This window comes from Juglans microcarpa x Juglans regia, chromosome 5D, assembly GCF_004785595.1.
Source record: "Juglans microcarpa x Juglans regia isolate MS1-56 chromosome 5D, Jm3101_v1.0, whole genome shotgun sequence".
Classification (NCBI taxonomy): domain Eukaryota; kingdom Viridiplantae; phylum Streptophyta; class Magnoliopsida; order Fagales; family Juglandaceae; genus Juglans; species Juglans microcarpa x Juglans regia.
In genome coordinates, this window is record NC_054602.1 from 3,336,615 (window position 1) to 3,359,837 (window position 23,223).

Sequence of the window (23,223 nt, forward strand, 5' to 3'; positions counted from 1 at the left end):
TTTCTGAACATGAAATGTGATCGAACGTCATTATAATATGAACAAGAACATTAATACATTACTGGGCATGGCGTTAAGGGCGGTTAACTTTTGCAAGTTAATTGAAAAAATGGAACAATAACAGTGTTAATTGAAAAAGTCCATGCATGCATGGGTCGTGAAACGCACAAGATTCCGCTTCCAATATCATCAGTGTTGGGGGAGCAGAATAAGTTCTAGGATTAATGTAATAGGACAGTCCAGCTAAAAGCTGATGTCTCATCAATTATTTATAAAAAAATCTATTCATCATCCCATGATGTGATATTAAATTATAAGTTCACAAATAAAATGTAATAAATAATTTTCAATCACTTAATACCACATCATAAGATGATGAAAATATAATGAAAGTTAGAATGATGAGTAATATTACTCTTTATACATACACGTAAGTGCGCCGATTAAAATGGAGCTAGCGGATCTATCCAACTACTAGATCATTTCCTAATGGATTGAGGAAAGGAAACCCACCCAACATCAAATATTGATCTATATTAAAGTTATTTGAATTTATAAATTGAAAAAAAATTCATAAACTATGTTTAAACATGTTTGCAATAGATTTTTATAATATTTGTTTCCATTAACATTTTTTTTTTTTTAATCTTTATTCGCTGGTAGTGGTACTGATCTCTCTTGCCCCCTAGTACTGATTATTATTCTTATCAGCTAAAATACTGTCCAAAAACATTTTGTTTAATAACTTTTTCGCCTCTAATGATTGCCTTAAAAATATCTCAGCAAGAAAAATTTGTCGCACCAAACGTCCAGTAAACAACTTAATCGATTCTTAAAGGAGTTGTGTGACTTCCCTCATTATTTCCTAAAACCAAAAAACAGGCATTTAAAGAAGGATCCATATCCGACCAATTGGCATCAGATGTCGAGTGTTTTGCTAGTGGCCTGAGGACACAAGTAAAGAGATGAAAACAAGCAGCTTTAAGTCTTATATCCTGAGCTACAAGTATGATGCAGTGATTATAAATCAAAGGGAAATCAGAAAACAACTTCATGATTTTGGTGCCATGCAGGGCATACATTTCAATCTCGATAATGACTTAATGAACCTGCTCCTATAATCAAAGTCCCATGCACCAATTTTCGATGGTTCAGATGGGTAATACTTGCATTCCCGGTGTTCAGCATTGTTTCACCACTACAAGTTCAATGCAGTAGAAGAAGTTGCTATTTCTTTGCTGAACTGGGGTAAAGATTACCCGTCTACAACTTCACATGACCAGAGACTCCTCTGAATGAACCATAAAGAGGCTGTGATCTTCTGAAACTGAATATGTTATCTATCTTCACTGAGGAGGGCCCCTGTTCACTCGCATCTGCTGTGTACTCCGAACTATGTAGGTTTCCATACACTCCTACACTTAATGACTTCCTCTGAGGTGCACCAACTTTAATATAATCATTGAAAAAATCTATCAATTCCTTTTGTGTTAACTTCCTTAACGCTGCAACCTGTTCAACATCATCAATAAGAATCAGTTCGTGTTCCTTTTGAGTACATCTTCTATTACTATAAACCAATGTCAGGAAGTGTAAATGAAAATTCCTTTATGATGATGATGATATATTTATGGGATAACCGTGAATTTTAAGGATTTAAAATTCATGAAAAAAAAAAAAAAAGAGGTCCCCAATGATACTTGGGAAGAATGATTCTGAGAATCTGCAAAAGAAGAATGCGGTATAAGTTCATACCTCAGATTCCTTCCTATCAAACTTGAGCGTCCCATTATAAATTTCTCGCCAGTAAAATCCTGATTCTTCTCTTAAGTTCTTGTACTTCTCAAGCTTCATATCAATCAATGTATTCACATTATTCTGCATAACAAGTAGCTCAATCATAAAGATGAATCGCTATAGGTCCATTTAATCATCAAGGCTCTAGAAATTTTTACTTTTACACATAAAATCATTAGGGTTTAAACTTTAAACCTAAGACCTACCCCCAAGTCTCCAACCTACACCGCCCAAAGCCAAATTTTAGGGGCAAGCCTTACAAAGTAAATGAATAATTAAAAGAAAAATTTATAAACAAAAACGATATTTTACATGATTCCTCAAGTTTTTATAGCAGAAACTCTAGTAATGAAGCATGTGACCACAATACTCATTCCGAACATGGGTTAGATAAGAATTGCTGAACTAACTAGCTGTACAGAGGTTTGGACTGTTAGTAGCTTATAATATGGACAATTTTTTTTATGACGGGTGCCTATGATATGGACAATTCCAACGACAATGTTTCAATCCATAAAATCTCAAGAATGTTTAGTTATAGGATTGGCTTGGCCAATAACAGCAATTACAAACAAGTATTCAAAATATATATACCAGTACCACTAGAATCAAGTCATTTTCTCGTATGTCACCCTTGTCTAATTGTACAATAACATAGATAAATTAGATTTAGAAGGAAGAATTGGCATCCAAAGATGTAGTCTACCGTCAGAAGAAAGGAAACATTGGCTTCCCTTCTAAGTCGAGAAGCAAAATGTTAGCGATTACCATAGATTACGCAGGTGATGATAAAGCCAGTAAAAAGAAAAATAATTACTGGTGGAAAAACTATTTCTTGCCTTGAATTCGTCATCAGTCATCTCATAAATTTTACTCTCAAATGTCTTGAGAAATGCCTCAACTCTCAAATCAATATTTCCAGGACCCTGTTAAGCTCAAGAGAGAGTAGATGACATTATGCAACAAGTCAATAGCGAATAGAAAAAAAAAATCATGCTATAATACCTTTACTGTGGATTGGATGATAAACTGTACACCATGGATGCCGGAATCATTCCTTCAATGAGCATAAATTTAAAAATTACAAAAGAGAAGGGCAGATATTCCATACTGGCTGTGATAATTATGGGAAATATGTTTTACACCTCTGCAGGAGCACAGTGATGTACCCAAGCTGCTCAACTGATCTAAGCTGGTGGAAGGCTGGTTGCTTTGCGATAAGGGCAAAAAGTTGAAGCTTCACATTTAGCAGAAAATCATCACGATGCACCTAGATAGTTTTTTCAGCAGAAGCCACACAGCATCAGAACCACACACAGATATTTCATTCAAATCATAATATTGAAAAGGTCACAAAGATATAAATTACAAAATGATGAACCAAACTTTAGTGTGCATTATATGTTTCGTTGGTGAAATAATATAGTATCAGAGGATCTGGCAATGCTATTATGCTCGTGCTTTCCATCACACCTTGCTATTCTATAAATAGGCTGAACTCCACTTTTTATCAATGGTGGTCAGCTTAAAACATCATGGGGATGATGAATGGTGACTGCAAACTTTCCCTTTAAGTTTTTGCTAAGAGCCATAAAATTGGTACATAGAAACCTTCAAATTTAGTCAAGAAAATGGCAGCTTAAAATTTTTTCCAAATTTCTAACAGATGCATTTTGAAAAAATTTTCACCCTACCACAATAAAACAAAAGAGAAGAAACTGATACTAAGAAGGTAAACTGATGACTTTCGCAAGAAGCCGCATATAGAATGATTGCTGATTGAATAAATCATTCCAGATTTAATTGGAAAAGACCTCTTTTATAAGCACATAAAACTACCTGAATATAGTGGACAAGTGCAGAATTATCATCATTTGGATTAAGGCCTTCCGCTGAGTAAAAGTAACTCATTCCCCTTTCAAGTTTAACTACTCTATTTGTCACGTGTTGGGATGAGAACAATGGTTGGCATATAGGGTTCGGACCACTAAAGAAAACGTCTTCAACATGCTGGACCATTGACTCTGCTTCACTGGATTCAATGTTTCCTAGAATAAAAGAAAAATATAGACAAGAATGGGTGATATTAAAGGATGGCCCCTCGAAAGCATTTGCATGATCTTCAGCTTTAAGATGGGGAAGAACTTCACCCTACAAGTTCGGTAATAGATAGTTCCAACAGCACTAACAAATATAAGGACTAAAAATTATAAGTGTATAGGAACCTGCTATATAACATTCAAGGAAGGCCCTTGAAAGCATCACTGGAGCAAATTTTGCAAGATCTTCAGCTTCAAGATGGGGAAGAACTTCAAGTTCTTCCATCCAAGGCCAGGTGTGGTCCTGTAGTATTAGAGCGCAATAGTACATAGCCTGCTGATAGGGCTGTTGGAACTTGACATTTTGGTACTCCTTTGTCACCATTTCCTGACAAAAAAAGAACATTCAGATAATATACTATAAAAGCATTCATGCAATACCAAAACAACTTATTCCATTAATAAAGCCTAATCTTTTAATAAGATAACTATTAATGAAAAGGAAAAGATTTAAGCCCAAATACACAGGATGGCTAGGACAGCCCCCCCAAACTTTAAAAATGTATTTCGTGTTTACAGGATACAGTACAGAAGGGAAGGAAAAAAAAAAAAAGACTAATAACCAGTTAAGCACCTTCAAGTGCAAAGAAGGCTTCCTAAGGAACATGGTTTCACAAATAAACCCATAAAATATAGCTAGGCACCAGGGTTAGAGCTTTTCTTGGGCCGTAGTAGATATAAATTAGTCCTTTTTTGGGGGGTGGAGGGTGAAGGGGGGAATAGTTCCGGTACTAGAGTTTAAGGTAGCCCTGCCTCTGTCTTATGATAAAGGTATCCAGAACAGTCACTTGAGACAACACAGTTATTAGCAACCTTGATCATGTAAGGAAAGCTTCCTACACTGTATGAAGAATATATCCATAACCTTCATGCATATCTAGGCTTTGTTAATTTGAGACCTCTTTTCATCTCAATTATTAAAGAAAGAAACATAACCAACAAAAGTTGTTTTTATAAGTAATCATGACCAACAAAAGTTACAAGAGTGAAGACTGGAATGCCACATCAGCACAGTGATGGGAGTGGGATGAGAGTGTATTATCCGGCATAACTCTTTTTTCAAACATAAAGCTGAGAATGGCTTAATAGGAATTATGCGAAATCAAACATAAAGCTAAGCTTTCTCATAATTTGAGTTCTTGATAATTGACATTTTAATGCCTAGCTGCATCATTGAGAGATTTCGGGTTCTGGTGTTTTTCAAAAGTCAAGCATCAGAATGTTGACATAACACCATATGTTTCTAACAATGATCAATATTTATTAACATATTGGAAATTATGTTGCATACATGTAAAGGTTGTGTATTCGTTTTTTTAAAACATCTGAAGTTAGCCAAAACAAAGATACAAAAATAAAGATTAATCCTGAAACCAGGTCATTTAACTAAACACCAATTCCTCATTCATACATCACCGCTGAAACAACCCAAATTATTAACTTCTAGGCTGAACCCCAGCAAAATTTCTTGGTATGTTTTGACTGGAAAGGTGATGGCTTTATGAGTGTGCGACTATGTGCATGAAATTATCCAATATACAGGTGGGGGGTAGGGGAAGCAATCTATGGATCAAGCCTCTGTCACTGTACCTTGTGACCAAGTACAAAGTCCACATCCTATGAATGGAACCAAACAAGGTAAATCACAGCACAAACTAGGAATATCATACCCAATTCTTGTAACACGTGTCAAAGGTGATTCATTTGTATGCTCAGATTGGTTCCAGAAGCAAATCATAGCAATATTTGAATAAGGTAGAAAATCTAGATCTTTTTGGCAAAATGGCATTACCTTTATCACAGAAAACCTGTCAGCTTTTACTTTGAATCTTGCAATTTTTTCCAATACGGTTTCCAATAGAGCTCTCAGCTTGTGATTGTAACCAACCAGAGTAACCTAAAGAAGAAAACCAGACACTCAGCACAAATAGGCATTTACGCTAAATGCACATTTGCACTTTTTTATAGGTAAAAAAACTAGTATGCACATTTAATGATGAAGGTAAATTGCAATGTCAGATATCCAAGCAATTCAAAATTGCATAATAAATCTAGCCAATTTAATCACAGTGTTCTGCTGAAGCAATGTTAACGGAGCTTTGCTACTCATCATCCCCACAAACCACACACCACGCTTATTTTTATTTTATTTATTTATTATTATTATTATTATTATTATTATTTGGTTTTATTATTCATAGACTAATTGATTTCTTCTACTCATCATCCATACACCACACATTTGGTAAGAGAAAAAAATTTAAAAAAAAATTATGTGATGTGGTGTGGTGTGAGGATGATAAGTAGAATTTCTGTCTATAAATATGCAACGCATACAACTGTAACTCAACATTGATGAAACTGACCAAGCTTTATTAAGATACCTGAAAACCACAATCTGTGTGGTTTATGCCATAATATAAACCAGCAACCTGAGCATCATAGGCTGAAATAAACAAGTTACAATTAGCTCTTGTTAGGAAAAAATTAAAGACAAAAAAAAAACCAAAATACAGCTCAGTATTGATTATCAAAGTTTATTTTCCAGGCTAAGATATGTATTGAGGTTGTATTGCCTCTCTTCCAAATAAAAACTATCTATAGGAAAAAAAATCATACAAACAAACAAGAACAAGAACTCTCTTAATGTAAGTAATCATATCAACTGCATCTCCTTACCATATTCATTCAAGTAATCCATTAATAACCGTGTAAAAATATCAGTTAGAACTTCTGCTTCGGGGGAGTTGCCAGCGTGGGGGCAGTTAAAATCCATCTTAACATATGCCTTGGGAGTGGAAAACCTTGTATCAGGCTTGTACCATAATCTTGAACGTGATGACTTTCTCAACAAAACTGGAAATTTGACCTGTTTCAAAGTACAATCATATCAGAAAAACTAAAAAAGTGAAAAATAATGATCACATGTGATAAAATTATAGAACCATCATACCTCTTGAGCGTTCTTAAGTGACAAGTCAGTAGGGATGAAAACATTGGCTTCTGGTAGATGCAGATTTTCATTAGGAGCACCAAGCACCCATTCCTGCAATTAAATATATAATTTTTTTTTATAAGTATCCTGCAATTAAATATATAAATTGAAAAGAAAAGTCATGTTTTATCATCAAGATAATTTAAGTTCATAAACCTAAAACTGAATTGACAAGCAACAAACAAAGCCACTTCTCATTTAAGTCCAACTTGTCTACAAACCTGAATCATGGAGCAGGTTATTTTCTCGACAGAATATGGAGTTTCATACCATGGCTCAACCTTGTCTGTATGACCTTCAAATTTCTTTGATTCCCAAAAGATTCTGTAGATACAAATCATTAGGAATACTACCATGTCACTACCGCCGTTTGCAAATCCCTAAGTGCTACTTTCATTCCATATTGTTTGTTCTCTATTCCATTTTGAATATATCTGAAGACATACTTAAAATGGCTATCAAAGCTAAGACTTTGCATTATTTGAAAGACCAATACTCCTTTTTTACTTGCTTTATTTGATTCTAAACAAGAACAGGAATTTTGAGAGCTAGTATTTTTGTCATTTAAGAGACAATACATTAAATGATATCCCCTGTAAAGGTTGAATTTGTACACAGGACCAACATAAGAAATAAAGGATAAAGCATGCTTAATATGAGTCATGACCATGAAAACACAATTATAAGTTCAGTTCCAAAAGTGATGCAAAACTCGTATACAATGATGTGGCGGCCAATGGTTGCATGCTGCTGGTACCAAATACATGGATAAGGCTGTGTATTACATTTGGCTTGATAGCAAATTAGCAATACAAACAATCTGTTTGTACAGCATTTTCCTCCCCAAAATAAGGAAAATTCAACTATCGGTTTGAAAATGTTCTTATTAAACACACTTTCCAATTGGATGGAATTGCACATAGAAGACTGCATATCAGAGCTCCCTAATGAAAGCAATAAAAGAGAGAACCCAGAAAATTTCTGAACCAAAAACTCGTAGGACACAAGTACAGTTAAAAATTGATAGCATAAACCAAGAAAAAAAAAAAGAAAGATCCGGAGCAGCAAATGAACATCAGATAATTTTCAAGTTGCTTTTTATTACAAGGGATAGACAAACAGAATGATATATCATATCCCATCTACAGAGATGTCGGCAGTAAAGGAGGGCATTACCATAATGGAACATTAAATGTATCACAATTAGAATGTAGTGCATACAGCCTCTATGAGCAGTAATAAACTCACCGGACATTGTCAATAGAGAGCTCCTCTAGTACCCTCTCAATCGTGCCTGGATTGAACATAGAAGGTAATGATGAGCCTACCAGCCAATCGTGTGGGGGATATATCTGAAAAAATTTCAATTCGTCAATTAAAGAAACAAAAATTTATTGCATTCTCATTCAATCAAGATTGTTGGAAAAGAAAATTCATAAGAGGGAAAATGAATCTAAAATTGTCGAAAATCTGAAACAGAAGTGCAGATTCACAATACAAATCAAACAATGCCCCACCTCCAGCACAATTACCATAGAATAAAAGTGCATTAGCACTCCTCCAAGGATAGGTGAGAAACTAGGATCAACGCATGTAATTGAACCCAGAAAAATTATGATGATCTATTTTAACTGGACTACAACCTGCTGCAGCTGTGTCAACACAGCAAGACATGGATATGGAACTGTCTAATGGACACTCCATACCGTGGAAAATCTTCAGGAATCGGACTGACTATATCACTTGGAGACATATTGACTATTAAATTGGGTTTGAATCTTTAGCGTGGATGGAATCATAGACAAAAACATAAAACAGTAATGCTAATCATAGTTACAAGGTATCATTTATTTTTTCCCAACTTTTGAAACTGGAGATTCCCTTTTTATCTTTTGTTTTGTTTTACCTGGTACATTGTAAGTTCATTGCACATGTTACCTAAGACTAGCGGTAATTGACACGGTGCACATGCACACACCGCATCAACTCCCCTTGATGCACAGACCCAGCACCACACCTGCCTCTTGAAAACACTCTCATTTTTTCTCTTCCCTTTTCTAGATTTTTTCTCAGCCCTCTACCAATTCCGCTTGCATTCCCAGTTCAGTTCCCAAGACCCATCATTCATCCTCCTAAGAAGATAAGAACTTTCTGAGTCAAATCCTCCGCAAAGTTGAGCACTTTGACTATTTGTGCAATTTTTGAAGCCTTTGGGGCCTAAAAATGGTTTTGTAGTAGCTGAAATGAAATTGAGGCTTTTCTCTTGGTTGCAACTTTGGGATTTTCCTGAGCTGAAGTAGTTCAATACTGGGATAAACTTGAAAATAATGGGATTTTCGGGGATGGGAAATATGCATCATGGGCCCATGGCGGGTACTATCGGATCAATACCTTGGAGCAAAACCTCGGAAGCCAATGTAGCAGGAAACTTTACTTGCTCATATGTGCAAAAATAAGACCGACTCAGTTTGGCATAGGGATGGAACAAAACAGCAGATGATGCTGGTGGTGTTCTGGGTAGTGGCTTTGCATGGTGCACAAGTAGCTGGGTATTGTGGTTTCCTGTGGATGGCTTTTTGGTTTTGGGTGTGTCTAAAGTTGTGGGGTTCGTTGTAGAAATTTGGGGAATTTGACTTCTTGAAATCTAGGGTGCCAGTGTTTTATATTCACCAAAACAGATCCTATTGGGTCAATATGACAGCGGCAGTCTGGTGGATTTTCAGTGGAAGAAAGGGGTCAATCTGCACCTGGTTCCCTGGCTCTCTGCCTCATTCTTCTACTTAGTCCCCCACCTCAGCCACTCCTCCTTCCTCAAGTTCCTCTTTCGCTCATCTCTACCATGCTCTTGTTCTCACTCAACCTCATGCTCCCTCTTCCATTGATATGCCCAAGCTGCCTCTCCTATCTGACCAATCTAAGTATCCCAGCCCAACTTCCCAAAGAGCTCGTTGGATAGGTTTTTATTGATATTTACTCAAATTTATAAATTAACATTGACCAATCCATGATTATAACCATTAAGGGCTGGTTTGAATAGTGAGACGAGATGAGATGAGATGGTTTTAGATGAAAGATGAAAATTGAATAAAATATTGTTAGAATATTATTTTTTAATATTATTATTGTTTTGGGATTTGAAAAAGTTGAATTGTTTATTATATTTTGTGTGAGAATTTAGAAAAGTTGTAATGATGAGATGAGATGAAAGAGAGTCCAAACGAGCCCTAAAAGATTACTGCATTTGTGTAGGACAACGAGAAAAAAATTATATAAATAAATACACATAAAGCCAAATTTACCTGCATATTTGATGCAATATTGACCACATAATCAGCAGGAGGAGTTTTGTCTTGATAATGGAATTTTGTCTCACAGATAGCTGAAAGCTTCATTGACATATTATGTTGACTTAGTTCTATGAAGAAAAATCCTAAAGAAACAAAGTGATAATATCCTAATATATGTATATTTATGCGTATAATACCTCATCAAATATCCATTTGCAAATGCCAGACTGCTGTAAAAGGCGAATATACTTGAATAGCAATCCAATAATATCTTGCATGTGCTCTGTCGAACGGTATTAGTCAAAAACACCATATAGAAGCCATATATGGGAGTAAAAGTTCAAAAACAACTAACCATGACCAGCCTCAGTAAGATCAATTACTACTTTGAAGAATGAAAAGTCCAAAGTCCAATCTGTTTCACCTGCAGACAATCCTGTGGCCCATCCTGCATTTTTTTTTTTGCGGGGGGGGGGGGGGGGGGGGGGGGGGGGGGGGAGCGACTGAATCAGATGGGCTTTTCAGAGGTGGTGAGGTTAATGAATCATACACTTACAAAGAAACCATATACATTTTTTTGATGAGCTGCAAGAACATACTCACATTAATCTTATCTCTGAACACAGATGGTCAAAATAGTATACATTCATCATCCCTTTGTCATAAATCTTTTTCCTTCTTGAGGTCCTAAACTTTAGATTCTGACTACTAGTTTCATAAATTTCTTTTTATAAGTAAACGATTATATTGATATAAATAGGCATAGCCCAGGTACACAAGATGGTATACAAAAGGTCACACCTAGTTAGAGAGAAGTAATAGAAACAAGAAAATCATGGAAATCGAGGCCACGACAATCTACAGCTGTGGCCCAAGAAAAAGAGTGCTAACAAAAAATAATCTAAGTTCTTCTAGTGAGCGCTCCTTGTCTTCAAATGTCCGGTCATTTCGCTCCCTTCCATAGGCACCACATGATACAAATCGGGACCATTTTCCACACCGCTGAGATTTGTGGAAACCTCACAGATTTATCCAGCTAGCCACGAGCTCTGTCACTGTGGCAAGCATAACCCAAGCTAACTCCATTTTATTAAACACTTCATTCCATAACATTCCAACCACCTCACAATTCAACAATAAGTGATCCACATTTTCACTATTTTTCCTACACATACAACACTAATCTACTATGATCACCTTACGTCTCAGTAGATTATCTGTTGTCAAGATCTTACCTAATGCTGTTGTCCATACAAAAAATGCCACTTTGGGAGGCACCTTGTTTCTCCATATCTTTCTCTAAGGGAATTGCGTATTCTGCGGTTGTGTAAGCGTCTTATAGAAAGAACGGACTGAGAAGAGCAAAAAACTGATGGGTGTATAGAAGAGTATAAAAATCCTCAAAGCTGCCAACTTCCCAATCTTGGGCGGCTCTAATGAAATTCACGTTCCATTGGACTAGTTCCCCCAATGAATCCCTGCAATTATCCACCGAGGCATCTTTCTCACCTGCAATCCTAAAAACTGATGGGAATAAATCCTTTAGGGCTTGATCTCCACACCATAGGTCAGTCCAGAATTTTATTCTAGATCCATCACCCAACACCAGTCTAGTATGCCGATTAAAGGTCCCCCACCCTCTTCGAATGTATTTCCAAATGCCCACTCCATAAGCCCCATGGACCTCCCTAATGCACCACCTCCCCTCATGCTTCCATATTTGCAATCAATCATTGAATTCCATAGGGCTTCCGGTGCCATATTGTATCTCCACAACCATTTCCCAAGCAAGGCTTGATTGAAAATCCTCAAATTTATGAAATCCTCAAGTTTCATAAATTTCTCCTCCTAGTCTGAGACACAAGACCAAATCAGTGATTTAAACCTACATAAACTACTCTTCTTCAACAATGTTTACCCTTATCCGCTTAGAAGATGTTTGCAGCATTTTGAGTGACCTTTTTTTCTTTACACGTAAAATGAAAATTTTATTAATACGAATTAAATGGGCGAAGCCCATGTTTACAGGGAAGGGAGTATACAAAAGAATAACTAAATGCATTCTAGGAACCAGAAATTAAAAACAGAAAGTCATGAACACTAGTTCCATTGAGCACTTAGCGAAAACCAAAGCAATAAGGTGTGCACAAAAAGATTTTGAAGTTCCTCCAGTGTGCGCTCCCTATTTTTGAGTGATCTATTCACCATTTTTCAGCAAGCAGGGACTAATCTTAAAATTTTTCTAATATGATCAAACAATATGCTTACCTATAAAAAAAAAAGGATCAACAATATGCTACTTTCCGTGACTACTACAAAATCAGAAGACTAAAAATCTAAGCTATAATAATTTCAAGATAAACCTATTCTTTATTGCCCATCCATTTGGATCAGCATTTTTTCCTGCTAATTTGCCCATGGAATACAAAAGGATAAGTATCCCCCTCCCATCGCTATACCCCCAATCTTTAGGCTCTACAAACCTAGCTCAGCTGTTTTCCTCTCATTATTACTACAGTTATATAAAACATTAACCCTTAATGTCAGAATTTATTCTCATCCCATAACACCACAGAATAAGATGACTACACACTTAAAGTTTAGAGAGAAAAAGAGAAGCAAATGCACTTTTCACTAAAGATTACATAGGAGTTACATGTACAACAAACTAGGATTGTGTTTGATTGAACTTGAGAAAGTCTTTACAATTAAAAAAAAAATCGTGATATTGCGGGAGAGATTCAAGTACAATCAACAGATTAATCCTCAACTTCAAATTAACAAATAAAAAAACTGCTGAATTCTAAAAGAAAGCATCTCAAGATGTAGCAAAATATATCATTACCATATAAGTTTCAACTATAGCAAAGTTTCAAATGGAGAGATCTGCAGGAAAAATTGATAGTCTGAAAAATGGATGCGAAAAAACCCACCCAATGTTTTCAATATGTAAAACAAAGATCCTTCTCCTTCATGGCCAATTAGATGACCAAGGTACCTGCATGGCCCTTCCTTGTAACGGAGAATCTCTGGAGTAATAGGCCATACAATTCTCAATTTATGACCTTCTTTTATTGGGACAGCTCTGACAAGAATCTGCAATAAAAACACAAATGGCAACTAAAATAGTCCCTTCAAGTTTAAAACCCTTCACAGTATACATTTATTAACAGTTTTTCTAGGAGTTCCAAACTTTCAACCCTTTGTATCAGCACATAAGAAAGTACCACAAGTAAACGTACCTGTAAATGTTCTGGTGTGCAAGGATGACCAGGACAGCGGAAACAACTTCTATCAGCATTTTGAATGTCCTGGAACTTCTGCTCAACCATGTTTTCAATTTTATCAAGATTTTCTGCAAACAACATTTGTAAAGGAATTATCATTGTTGATAGTTTAAACATAGAGAATTTCTCGACCAGAGGTATACATGCAAAAATAATTACTAACCTTTTGCATATACAACCAGATGCATGAGGTTAGCAGAGTAATTTTCTTTGTAGAATTTGATAAGCTCAAGTCTTGTATCCAATCCTCTTGCTTTTGGTCTAACCTCCAAGGTATCCAAATTCCCTACACAAATACTAGTAATTTCACTAAAATGAAAGATAACTCTACATGTTGAAAAATATTTTACAAGCCTAAACAAATTAAATAGGCAAATCGTACAACTATTACCCTTCAACCTTGTAAAAAAAGTTTAAGACATGGGAGGATAATAACATAGATAATAAAATAGCGTTGATCAGAAAGAAAAAAGGAAAAAATGCATCAAAGAAGATGAGCAAACATCAGTATGCCTCACATATGAAATACAATAGCCCAACTCTATGAATGACCCAAGAAGAAAAAAAACATGCATGTAAAACAAATCTGCTGATGGGCAAACTCTGTAGTGAAGGACAAATATTCAAGGAAAAAGAACAAACCCCTGACCTGTGCTGAATTTATGATATGGATGACCCTCCATACTTAAATGTTTCTGAAGCTGTACAAAATAACAAATCTCAGGTGCAGAATGTGATGAGATGTATATCTTTCTCATTAACCATACTACTATAGAAGCAAAACAACGTGGTATAATTTACAAGAAAATTCAATTGAAAAATACATAATGTAAGGATATGGTCGTTAAAATTTTCATAACTATGTGCAAATTAAGCACAATTTTATCTTGCCCAGCAGGCGAAATAAAAGGCACCACTTAAGCTATTCTCCACTACTGTTTCTTCAGTCAATCTAATAAGAACAGAAATGCTGATTTTTTAATAGGCGCCAGGAGGCTGATTATGTATAACCAAATAATTTAAATCATACAGTTAGATGTCAACATTTTCCATTAAGAACATTATTCATCTATTTATTTTTTATTGGCACCGGGTGTCTGGAACAAAGTCCCAACTAATCTCAGGGGTGCAAAGGCCCTCAGCAAAGAGCTTCCTGCAAGTGCACCTCAGGGTTAAGACCTTTATTTTATATATATATATATATATAGGTAAAGGGTTAAGACCTTTATTAAACCAATAAATTACAAGCTATCGTCCCAAGGGAGATTCTAAATTTCAGCCTAGTGCCTTCAGAGTGAAAATCATCTTCGTCAGAGACTATGGACCATAACAACGAATTTAGAAAACAACTTGAAGTTTAAGGCTCCTCAACCCTTCATGAATCTTCCACTTAGGTCACCAGATTAACTAAAATAGCTTAGACTTGCTTTTTGCGGCATGCCAATATTGCCATATACCTAAGAGAATGAAGGTATGCCATGGGGATTGCCTGAGGGTTGTCCATCCAGTCCAACTCAAAATATGTCACCATCTTGTTGTCTTACGAGACAAGATAGCAAGCAAACTTGTATTTCGGAAATTTGGCAAAAAACTTTTGTACAAAACAAGATAGCGAGAAAACTTGACTTATGAAGCTTTCAGGAGAAATAAGACATAATAAAGTAGTGAAGTGCAAAAGTGAATTTATATCTCATAAATGCTTTCCTTTTTCATATGAAGAGTTTTATTGTGTTCATTTATAATTAAGCTACTTACTATAGAACTTAAGATCAGTATATCAAGCATATTGCAGTTATAAAAAATTCTTGGAAGATCAGTAAACAGTAAGTACCTGGTTCATTCTCCAAGCATCGGACAATAAGTTTTTCTGATTTTCTAATAAGGAGAGAGATGATCAATGATAATTCAAATGAAAAACATATAAAGCTGTTATACATGAGCCTACAAAGAAAAGCTAACCAGAATCAACAGCTTTGATTTCCCTCATGGTAGCATCAGCTGACATCAATGGTTTAATAAAGAACTGAGCAAATCTATCAGAAAACGACAGTGTTAATGTCAATGTGATAACCCTGATCATTATAACAACCAGCAGAAAAAGGAAGAGTAGCATCTACCTGTCCAAAGCCTCTTCAAAACAATCAGTGTTAACATCAAAATGATAATTGGTGTGCTCTGATGCTGTAAAAGCATTTGTTCTGCCACCATGCTATGCATCAAGAATATCGACCACATGGAGAATGTGGAACGCCAACAAGTTAGAAATCTTACAAGTATATATAATCAACAAATAGAAGATTCTCAAAAAACACAAGTCATTGTATATAATTTCTCATCCATCGCCACAATTAAACCAAGTACTATATGCAAACATCAATCAAAGTTATCCATACTTCAATAATTATGAATAGTACTTACCTCTGTAATGTACTTGGAGTAACTATCTTCCAATGGGTATTTCTCACTAGCATAAAACAGCATATGCTCTGCAAACAAAACATCAAAATCTCAAAATAAGACCACAAAACAGCTAATTTGCTTCTAACTCCACCTTAAGTTATCCATAATTGGTTGTAGGCCAAACATGCAAGGCAGTCATCAAGTGGTAGCAGTATGGAAGATGATTCCGTTGTGTATTATGTGGTGCATTTGGACGGAAAGGAATGCACGTTGCTTTAAAGATAAGGAACGCTCAATGACCGAGTTGAAGAATTTTTTTCTCCATACTCTAATGTGTTGGTTTTCCACTATTGTATTACATGGGGATAATGTTCAGGAATTCTTGTCTTTATTTTACCGTCTTTAGAATGTAGTTAGGAGTTCTTATGTATACTTCCTGTGTACAAGGACTATGTCTATTTCATTCATATATATAATATAATATCTTTCTTTTACTGATCAAAAAAATAATAATTCAATAATTACAACAAGTAACATACATCAAAACCCGGTGTTACACTCATGTTTAAAATCAGTTGTCTCCTCTATATGATACAAGTACTGGCCGGGCTGAGACGACACCGGAAACAAGAAGTTTTCAATCTGATCTATGTACAAGCTGCTGACTAGTCTGAATGTGGTACACTCTTTTCCTTGGAAGTGTATTTGGAGGACTAAGGTGGCTTCTAAGGTTGCTTTCTTTGGTTGGACAGCTTCTCTAGGGAAAATTCTGACCTTGGGCAATCTTAGGCAGCGTGGATTAATTGTTATGGATTGGTGCTACGTGTAAAAAATGTCGAGAATCAGTGGATCATTTGTTACTTCATTGTGAGATGGCAAGGTTGTTATGGTATGATGTCTTTAATAATATTGGAGTGGCGTGGGAGATGCCCAGGAGGGTGGTGGAACTTTTCACTTGTTTGAGAGGTCTTAGGGGTAACTGTCAAATTGCCGCAGTCAGGAACATGATGATCCCTTTATGTCTTGTGTGGTGTATTTGGGTCGAGAGGAATGGCCGGCGTTTAGAAGATAAGGAATGCTTAGTGGAAAAACTTAGATGTTTTTTCTTTAACACCTTATTTCTTAGGGCTTCAGCCATTGTATTTAATAGAACTAGTGTTCATGGTTTCCTTATTTCTTTTTCTAGTTACAGACTTGTAAGTAGATTTCCACATTTACATGCTTCGTGTGTACTTGGGCTATGCCTTCTTACTTGTCTCAATAAAAATTTTCTTACCCATCAAAAAAAAAAAAAAAAAAAAAAAAAACATCAATTGTCTCCTCATAAGCAGCTCCTTTCACTGATCATTCATTGAACAGTCTTCATTTATATATAACAAAACCAAATGATATCGGTGTATTTTCTTATTATAAACGCCAAGGCACGAGCATAAAGAGCGGCATTGCAATAAAGCAAGTAGCACTAGACCATCGTTAGAACAAACGCATACGTAAAGTTGTATACATAATTCGAATCAAAGTAAAATGATACGGTAATATATCTCAAAATAGAAAAAAACACCTAGAAAATGGGCGAGGCCCTCGAGGCCTTCGGGGTCGCTGAAAGAGCCCACCCCAACATCCATGGTAGCAGCACACTGAAAAAAAAAAAAAAAAAAAAAAACCGAGCGGAAACCAAATATAAGTCTTGAGATGGTAATCAAATTGATTAAACTGGAAAGATAACTGAATCTAAACTCGGATATAACGGAATCGTAAACAAACAAACAAAAAAGAAGATGGGAATTAATTGCCTTGTCGGTATCGGGATCTCTGATAAGGAGGGCCTCGAGGGAGTTCTTGAGGACGATCCTTCTGTACTCCCTCTTGTCGGTCCGCGCCTTCACTATATCCGCCTCACCCTTTCCGGCCGCCATGACTGAGTGCTCGTGAGGGAGAGACGACGACCACGACAACTCGAATACACTTCTTATTCTTAAAAGACAGAGACAAGAAAGATAAAAGCCTAGACTAAAACAGCGTGACGATCATTTTGTCTTTTGTTTTCCCATATGTGGTGGTGGAACTGTCTGATTGCAACGTCCTGGCACGCTCACCCTTTAATTAAAGCTTTTAATCTCAAAAAAAAAAAAAATTAAAACTTGATTATCGTACACGCGGCTGATTTCCGTCTCTTCATGAAAAAAATTATCTTCAGATCGATTAGTCTTAAAAATAAATAAATAAGAGTTATTTACTTAAATTAAAAATTAATATTCGAAACTTTGTAAATATGAATTAATACAAGATGAGAGAGAAGGAGGTGAGGATTTCATCTACATATTAGTGTTACAAAATAATATCGATATACAGGACATGTTTAGGCCAACAGATCGAATAGTTTGTAAAGAGAGAGAGAGAGAGAGGGGCTTTTGTTGACGTTTGAATCCGAATTGATAAAAAGAACGATAAATGGGAATCTGTATCCATCTCTACGGATGTCAACTTTTTTCTTGATTTTTAAAAGGGAGAAGTTTTTCATCACATGCCAGCTACTGGCACATGGGTAGGCCATCGAAACAGCCACGTAAAAGAAAAATAATCTTTTTCTAATTTTTTTAAAATCTTTTTAAATTTATTAAATATCTTTTTAAAAAATAAAAATAAACAAATTTATTTTAAAATCTTTACTTAACAATTAAATAAAAAGATTTAATCGGTGATTTCCACATTTCCATATAATAAAACTGGACAAATTCGTACGGCTCGCAATATGGCCTTTGACTTTGACCACTCTCTAAATAAAAGGTTAGCACTAGCAGCGATAAACAAACATTTCGTACAGACCCCAGTTTTCAGACGCAGAGTAGATGATAAACTTAGGTCTAAATTGTTTTGGTTGAGATGTTGAAATAAAAGTTGGAAGTTAAATAAAATATTATTAAAATATATTTTTTTAATATTATTTTTATTTTAAAATTTTAAAAAGTTAAATTATTTATATTATTTTATGTAAAAATTTAAAAAAATTATAATGATTAGATAAGATAAAAGGTTTTGTAAAAGTAAACAAGACAGTACTAGTATTGGTTTCTTTAAAAGCTAATGGATCTTTAAAATTTAAAGAAATGTAGATAAAATAATCTATATTGACTTCTTCAAAAAGTAAAAATTTGAACTATGAGTTACAGTAATTTTAAGTATAAATTTGAAGATATATTATTCATCTTCAAAAGTATTATTTTGTTGTAAAAATTATCTCAATTGCTTTACTTTTTTATTTTCATTTTCTACGGCCTTCACTTTTTTTGAAAGTCTTTTCACTTTTATTAATTAAAAATATGTTATTAATTAATATATAGTTAGTCTAATTATAAAATATTAAAAAAATAATATTATATCATTATTTTGACTAATGGGTTTTGGTTAGAAATGATTTTAGATTTATAAAAAAATATGTATTTTTTTTATCAAATTTTGAAGATAGGTTTGATAAGCAAATGCTAGCGCTCACAACTCAAAATTTATTGAAGAACAACTAGTGTATGAGTTCGATAAACAGCTAGCTTTGCTAGCAGTGATCAGTGGACAGTAGGAAATACCCTGACATTGTCCAACACAGGACCACAAATATGACCATAATCGTGAAGCCTTGTGTGATAGCTAGCACTGAAAAACGTTATCCTTGTCCTTGCCGAGATTGCTTTGAACTTGAAACTTGCAGTTTTGAACTCACCCTTTCCTCTAGATACAAATCGAACTTTCAGGGTTTCTTTGGCAGCAAAGGCTTGAACCATCATGGAGCCATGGCAAGCGTTCTTTGCATCTCCAATGGTGAAAGTGAGGTTGTACAACTTGCTGGGAACTGTTCTGATGATTTGGGCAATGGCACTTTCTTGCCCAGCAACCAGTTCAATGGCGGCGAGGCCAGAGGGAACGAAGAAGTGCTTCTTGTCGATGTACTTCACCGGTTTGAGGGACTCGATAATCCAACCGGGGAGTGGTGAGATTAGGTCTAATAACTTGGGAGGGAGGAGTATTCCGGTTGAGAAATTCTTGAACACATGAGGGCCAATTTCGAAACCACCATTTTTCACGAGGTTTCCTGCATATTATACATATGGGAGGAGATTGAGGGTGAACAGATATCTTCAGAATTACTTACAGAAAAGGAGGGAAAAAACATGGATAATGGCAAAAGATCGGAGAGAAAAACAGACCTTTAGTATACTTGAGGGGCAGCATTTCCTTGATTGCAATAGCATCCAAGAGGGGTCCACAAGTGGGGTCCTCCTGAATCCCAGGGTTGTGAAATGTCAACTTCACAACCCTAGAAGTCGCCTTGAAAGCCCAGGCATATGTGTCGCCACCATTACTGCTAAAAAGGGTTTGTATAGAAAGGTCCGCCGAGTGGCCAGGGACCGAAACCGTTAGCACTTCGTCTTGGGCACAAGTCCTTGTGGCCCCAAACGTGATGGAGTAGATGGAGCCTGGATTCACCTTCACGTTTTGAGAGATGGAGGCCTCATTGCCTAGTTTCACCGCGTGAACCCCGCGAGGAACGGCGTAGAAGAAGCCCCGTGGCTGCGGCCCACCGGAGATGTACTCCACCAAGCCGTTGATTTCCCATTTCGGGAGTGAATATTTCCCTTTGATTACTGTCTTCTTGAGGTTTGACTTCGCGGGTGATTCCTCAAAGTTGCCATTTGGGAGGAGTCCTGAACACAGAGACGGACAGAGAATGAAATTGCTAATTAGACACAAAAGTTTACGCATCTTAACACTCTCTCAAAAGAAGAAATACATGCTAGAAACTAAGAAAAGTAAGAACATTTTGCCAGAGGCAGCGTTTTGCTTGGTACAAGGCATGCAATGAGTGCAGTAGTTCAAGCAATAAAGTAAGAAAAGAGTGAAGCTGTTCACCGTCAAGATGCAGGGTAGTAGCTGCAGAAGCAGAGGCACTGCAGAAAGAGAAGAAAACCACAAAACAAACAAAAAGAAACAAAGCCATGTTGTGTTGCAGTGGAGAGAACCCAGAAGGCAGAAAGTGCTAAATAGACAAAGAAGAAGCACCACCTAGAAGTGAGAGATTTTAAGAATGGGATTATGGGAAAGCTGGGACGACTGATATTTATATGCTAACCTTTGGAAAGAGAGAGAGAGGCAAGGAAGATGAAGAAGATCAACGAAGCCCATGTTAAAATTCCACCAAATTAGCCGTAAATTTGCTGGTCTGTCGGTGTGATTCAGAAACCTTGATTTTCCACGCAGCTCTTAATCAATGTTAAAGTACTGGAGACTCCACATGAACTTTGATTGGTTCCCGTGATTTGCTCCTATACACAAGACTCTCTCGGTTTCAATGCTTGTATTCCATTCAAAATGAAGCCACATGATGCTACGAACGCCCCCAAACCAAAGGTCTTCAATATTCGATGATAATAGTTGCATCGAAACTATTAGAAAGTGTGATTGGTCATTACAGCTTATAGATGTAAAAGCACCGTACGGACCTTGATTCTTAAGTGGTACACAACTGTACTATGTCATGTGCTGTAAGCTTTGACTCACGTGTAGCTCAATATTCTTTTCATATATTTACCACAAAAAAAGGTCTCAAATTTTCGCGTGGGTTGAAATAAAAATAAAAATAAAAAGTTTCATTAGATCTTAAGTACGTACGTACTGAAAAAAGAAAAAAGAGTACGTACGTACGAGTTCAATGTACTCGTTTACGTTCCCATTATCTTGATTCTTTACTACTTTTCAGTGACTAATGGCAATGATAGCCGTACCACCCATTTACACTTTTTCTGCAATTTTTTAATAAAATGATATTTTTTAAAATCCTTAACAAATCAAATTAAAATAAATATTTAAAATAATCGTAGATAAATTTTTTTAAAATTTGAAAAAGTTAATTATTTTTTGTTTGAAATTTAGAAAAATTATAATGAGTAATTTAAAAAAATTATAATAATTAATTTGAAAATTTTTGTATTTGAATGATATTTGAGAAAGAAATTAGATAAAATGAGATGAGATGGAATAAAATGAGATATGTTTTTAAACATCCACTTAGTATATAGTGGTAGGATCCATAATTGTCTATAAAACACTTTTTAAATGATACAAGTGCTACAATTAGGGGTGGCAATACGTGATACAACCCATGAACTCAATACGAACACGGCACAAAATTAACTGGTTTAGGTTTGATGTTAACGGATTTGGGTCAAAAATAGGTTGACCCGTTAAAACACGATTTATAGACGGGTCAATAATGGGTCAACCTACTTAACACAAAATCAACCTATTTTGAATTTATTTCAAAATTAAAATTTTATTATTGTTAAGTTGTAATCTTGATATTTCTTAGTATACTTATGTTTTTATTTTTTTATTGTTGGGATTGTAATTTTAGATCTATGCTCATATTTGTCATTGTATGTGTTAACGTTGTGTTTCGTACATCTTTGAGCCGGGCTCCAGCAATTCAGGCCTTCAAAACTCAGGCCTGCAAAAATGGAGAAGAAGGCAATCTAGAAGAGGGTGGCCTTGGGGCCTGGGAGTCTTCAATGCCAAAGTCAATAAATTCTCTTGGAAGTTTGTAAATAAGTATGAGAGTTTAAGGATCAGAAAGAGTTTCTCGTACCTAGAACTTGCTATTTATACCATGAGTCTGGGGGAGACAAATCGTGTTTGCCCCAATGGAGTCTGTGTCCTTCGTATTGTTCCTATTGTTAGGGTATTTTAATGCGGCGTGGATCTGCGATGGCGTCATTAATGTGGCGTGTAGCTCGGATAGTGGCATCATTAATGCGACCTGATTTCCTGACATTGCTTTATCTTTGACGGTCCATCGATGTTCCCATGTCAGAGGATCAAGGGTCCTCCGTATTTCTCGCTCTGTCCTGTACAAATTCTCATGATCGAAGTGTCGGCGAGCAATGTCAAGCCTATCCGTCTCATCAACCACTTGATTACTTTCCCTTGTTGGCATCCTTCGATTAATTCGCGCTATGTTATTATTTATTTCTCACGTCGCATAATTGGATACGCCATGTTGAAATCGCAGCGATCATGGGATTCTGGTGCCCAGCAAGGCGCGTGAGTCTTTATTGCCTTGGGAGATCAACCGTTGATCTGGCCTATATAAAGCCCCTTTCCTCTTCAGCGATGGCTTACTTTGCTCATTCATCATTCCTTGTTGGTGTCTTGTGTTCTCCTTATGCTTTCAAGCACCTTTCTTTGCATCGTTCCCTTTAAGTTTTTCCTCTTTCCCTCTAATAACCAATAGTTCCAGAAGAATCCTCGCATCCTTTTGGACTAGCTGGTACTTCGGACACTGCTCGCGTCGCCGATGGTTAGGGTGGCAA

General features: G+C 36.0%; 2 protein-coding genes across 2 annotated transcripts; both read right to left on the minus strand.

The window, feature by feature from the left end:
* Nucleotides 1-1,038: 1,038 nt before the first annotated feature.
* On the minus strand, nt 1,039-17,942 carry LOC121265069 (insulin-degrading enzyme-like 1, peroxisomal). The gene is made up of 26 exons (XM_041168528.1): nt 17,659-17,942; nt 17,427-17,502; nt 15,884-15,951; nt 15,583-15,674; nt 15,425-15,498; nt 15,297-15,340; nt 14,115-14,166; nt 13,629-13,751; nt 13,421-13,533; nt 13,112-13,274; nt 10,534-10,626; nt 10,376-10,461; nt 10,191-10,277; nt 8,140-8,243; nt 7,113-7,215; nt 6,850-6,942; nt 6,576-6,765; nt 6,281-6,342; nt 5,689-5,793; nt 4,023-4,224; nt 3,637-3,845; nt 2,943-3,067; nt 2,803-2,854; nt 2,637-2,723; nt 1,756-1,878; nt 1,039-1,512 (listed from the first exon to the last, which is right to left on the minus strand). Exons 1-26 carry the CDS (start codon nt 17,779-17,781, stop codon nt 1,264-1,266), a joined length of 2,898 nt encoding a protein of 965 aa, XP_041024462.1. The 5' UTR covers nt 17,782-17,942; the 3' UTR covers nt 1,039-1,263.
* A 1,483-nt stretch (nt 17,943-19,425) lies between these two features.
* Nucleotides 19,426-22,847, minus strand: LOC121264761. Its single transcript, XM_041168062.1, has 3 exons — nt 22,520-22,847; nt 20,065-20,562; nt 19,426-19,949 (listed from the first exon to the last, which is right to left on the minus strand). Exons 1-3 carry the CDS (start codon nt 22,845-22,847, stop codon nt 19,426-19,428), a joined length of 1,350 nt encoding a protein of 449 aa, XP_041023996.1.
* Nucleotides 22,848-23,223: the final 376 nt, after the last annotated feature.

Coding starts and splice junctions, on each gene's coding strand:
- LOC121265069 (XM_041168528.1), bottom strand. CDS start 17,781: ATGGCGGCCGGAAAGGGTGAGGCGGATATAGTGAAGGCGCGGACCGAC. Junction 15,499..15,582: donor TTTGAAGAGGCTTTGGACAG/GTAGATGCTACT, acceptor GTTTTCTGATAG/ATTTGCTCAGTTCTTTATTA. Junction 3,846..4,022: donor CCTTGAATGTTATATAGCAG/GTTCCTATACAC, acceptor CTTTTATTCTAG/GAAACATTGAATCCAGTGAA.
- LOC121264761 (XM_041168062.1), bottom strand. CDS start 22,847: ATGCCAACAAGGGAAAGTAATCAAGTGGTTGATGAGACGGATAGGCTT. Junction 20,563..22,519: donor TTGTCTCCCCCAGACTCATG/GTATAAATAGCA, acceptor CTCTGTGTTCAG/GACTCCTCCCAAATGGCAAC. Junction 19,950..20,064: donor GCCCCTCAAGTATACTAAAG/GTCTGTTTTTCT, acceptor TATAATATGCAG/GAAACCTCGTGAAAAATGGT.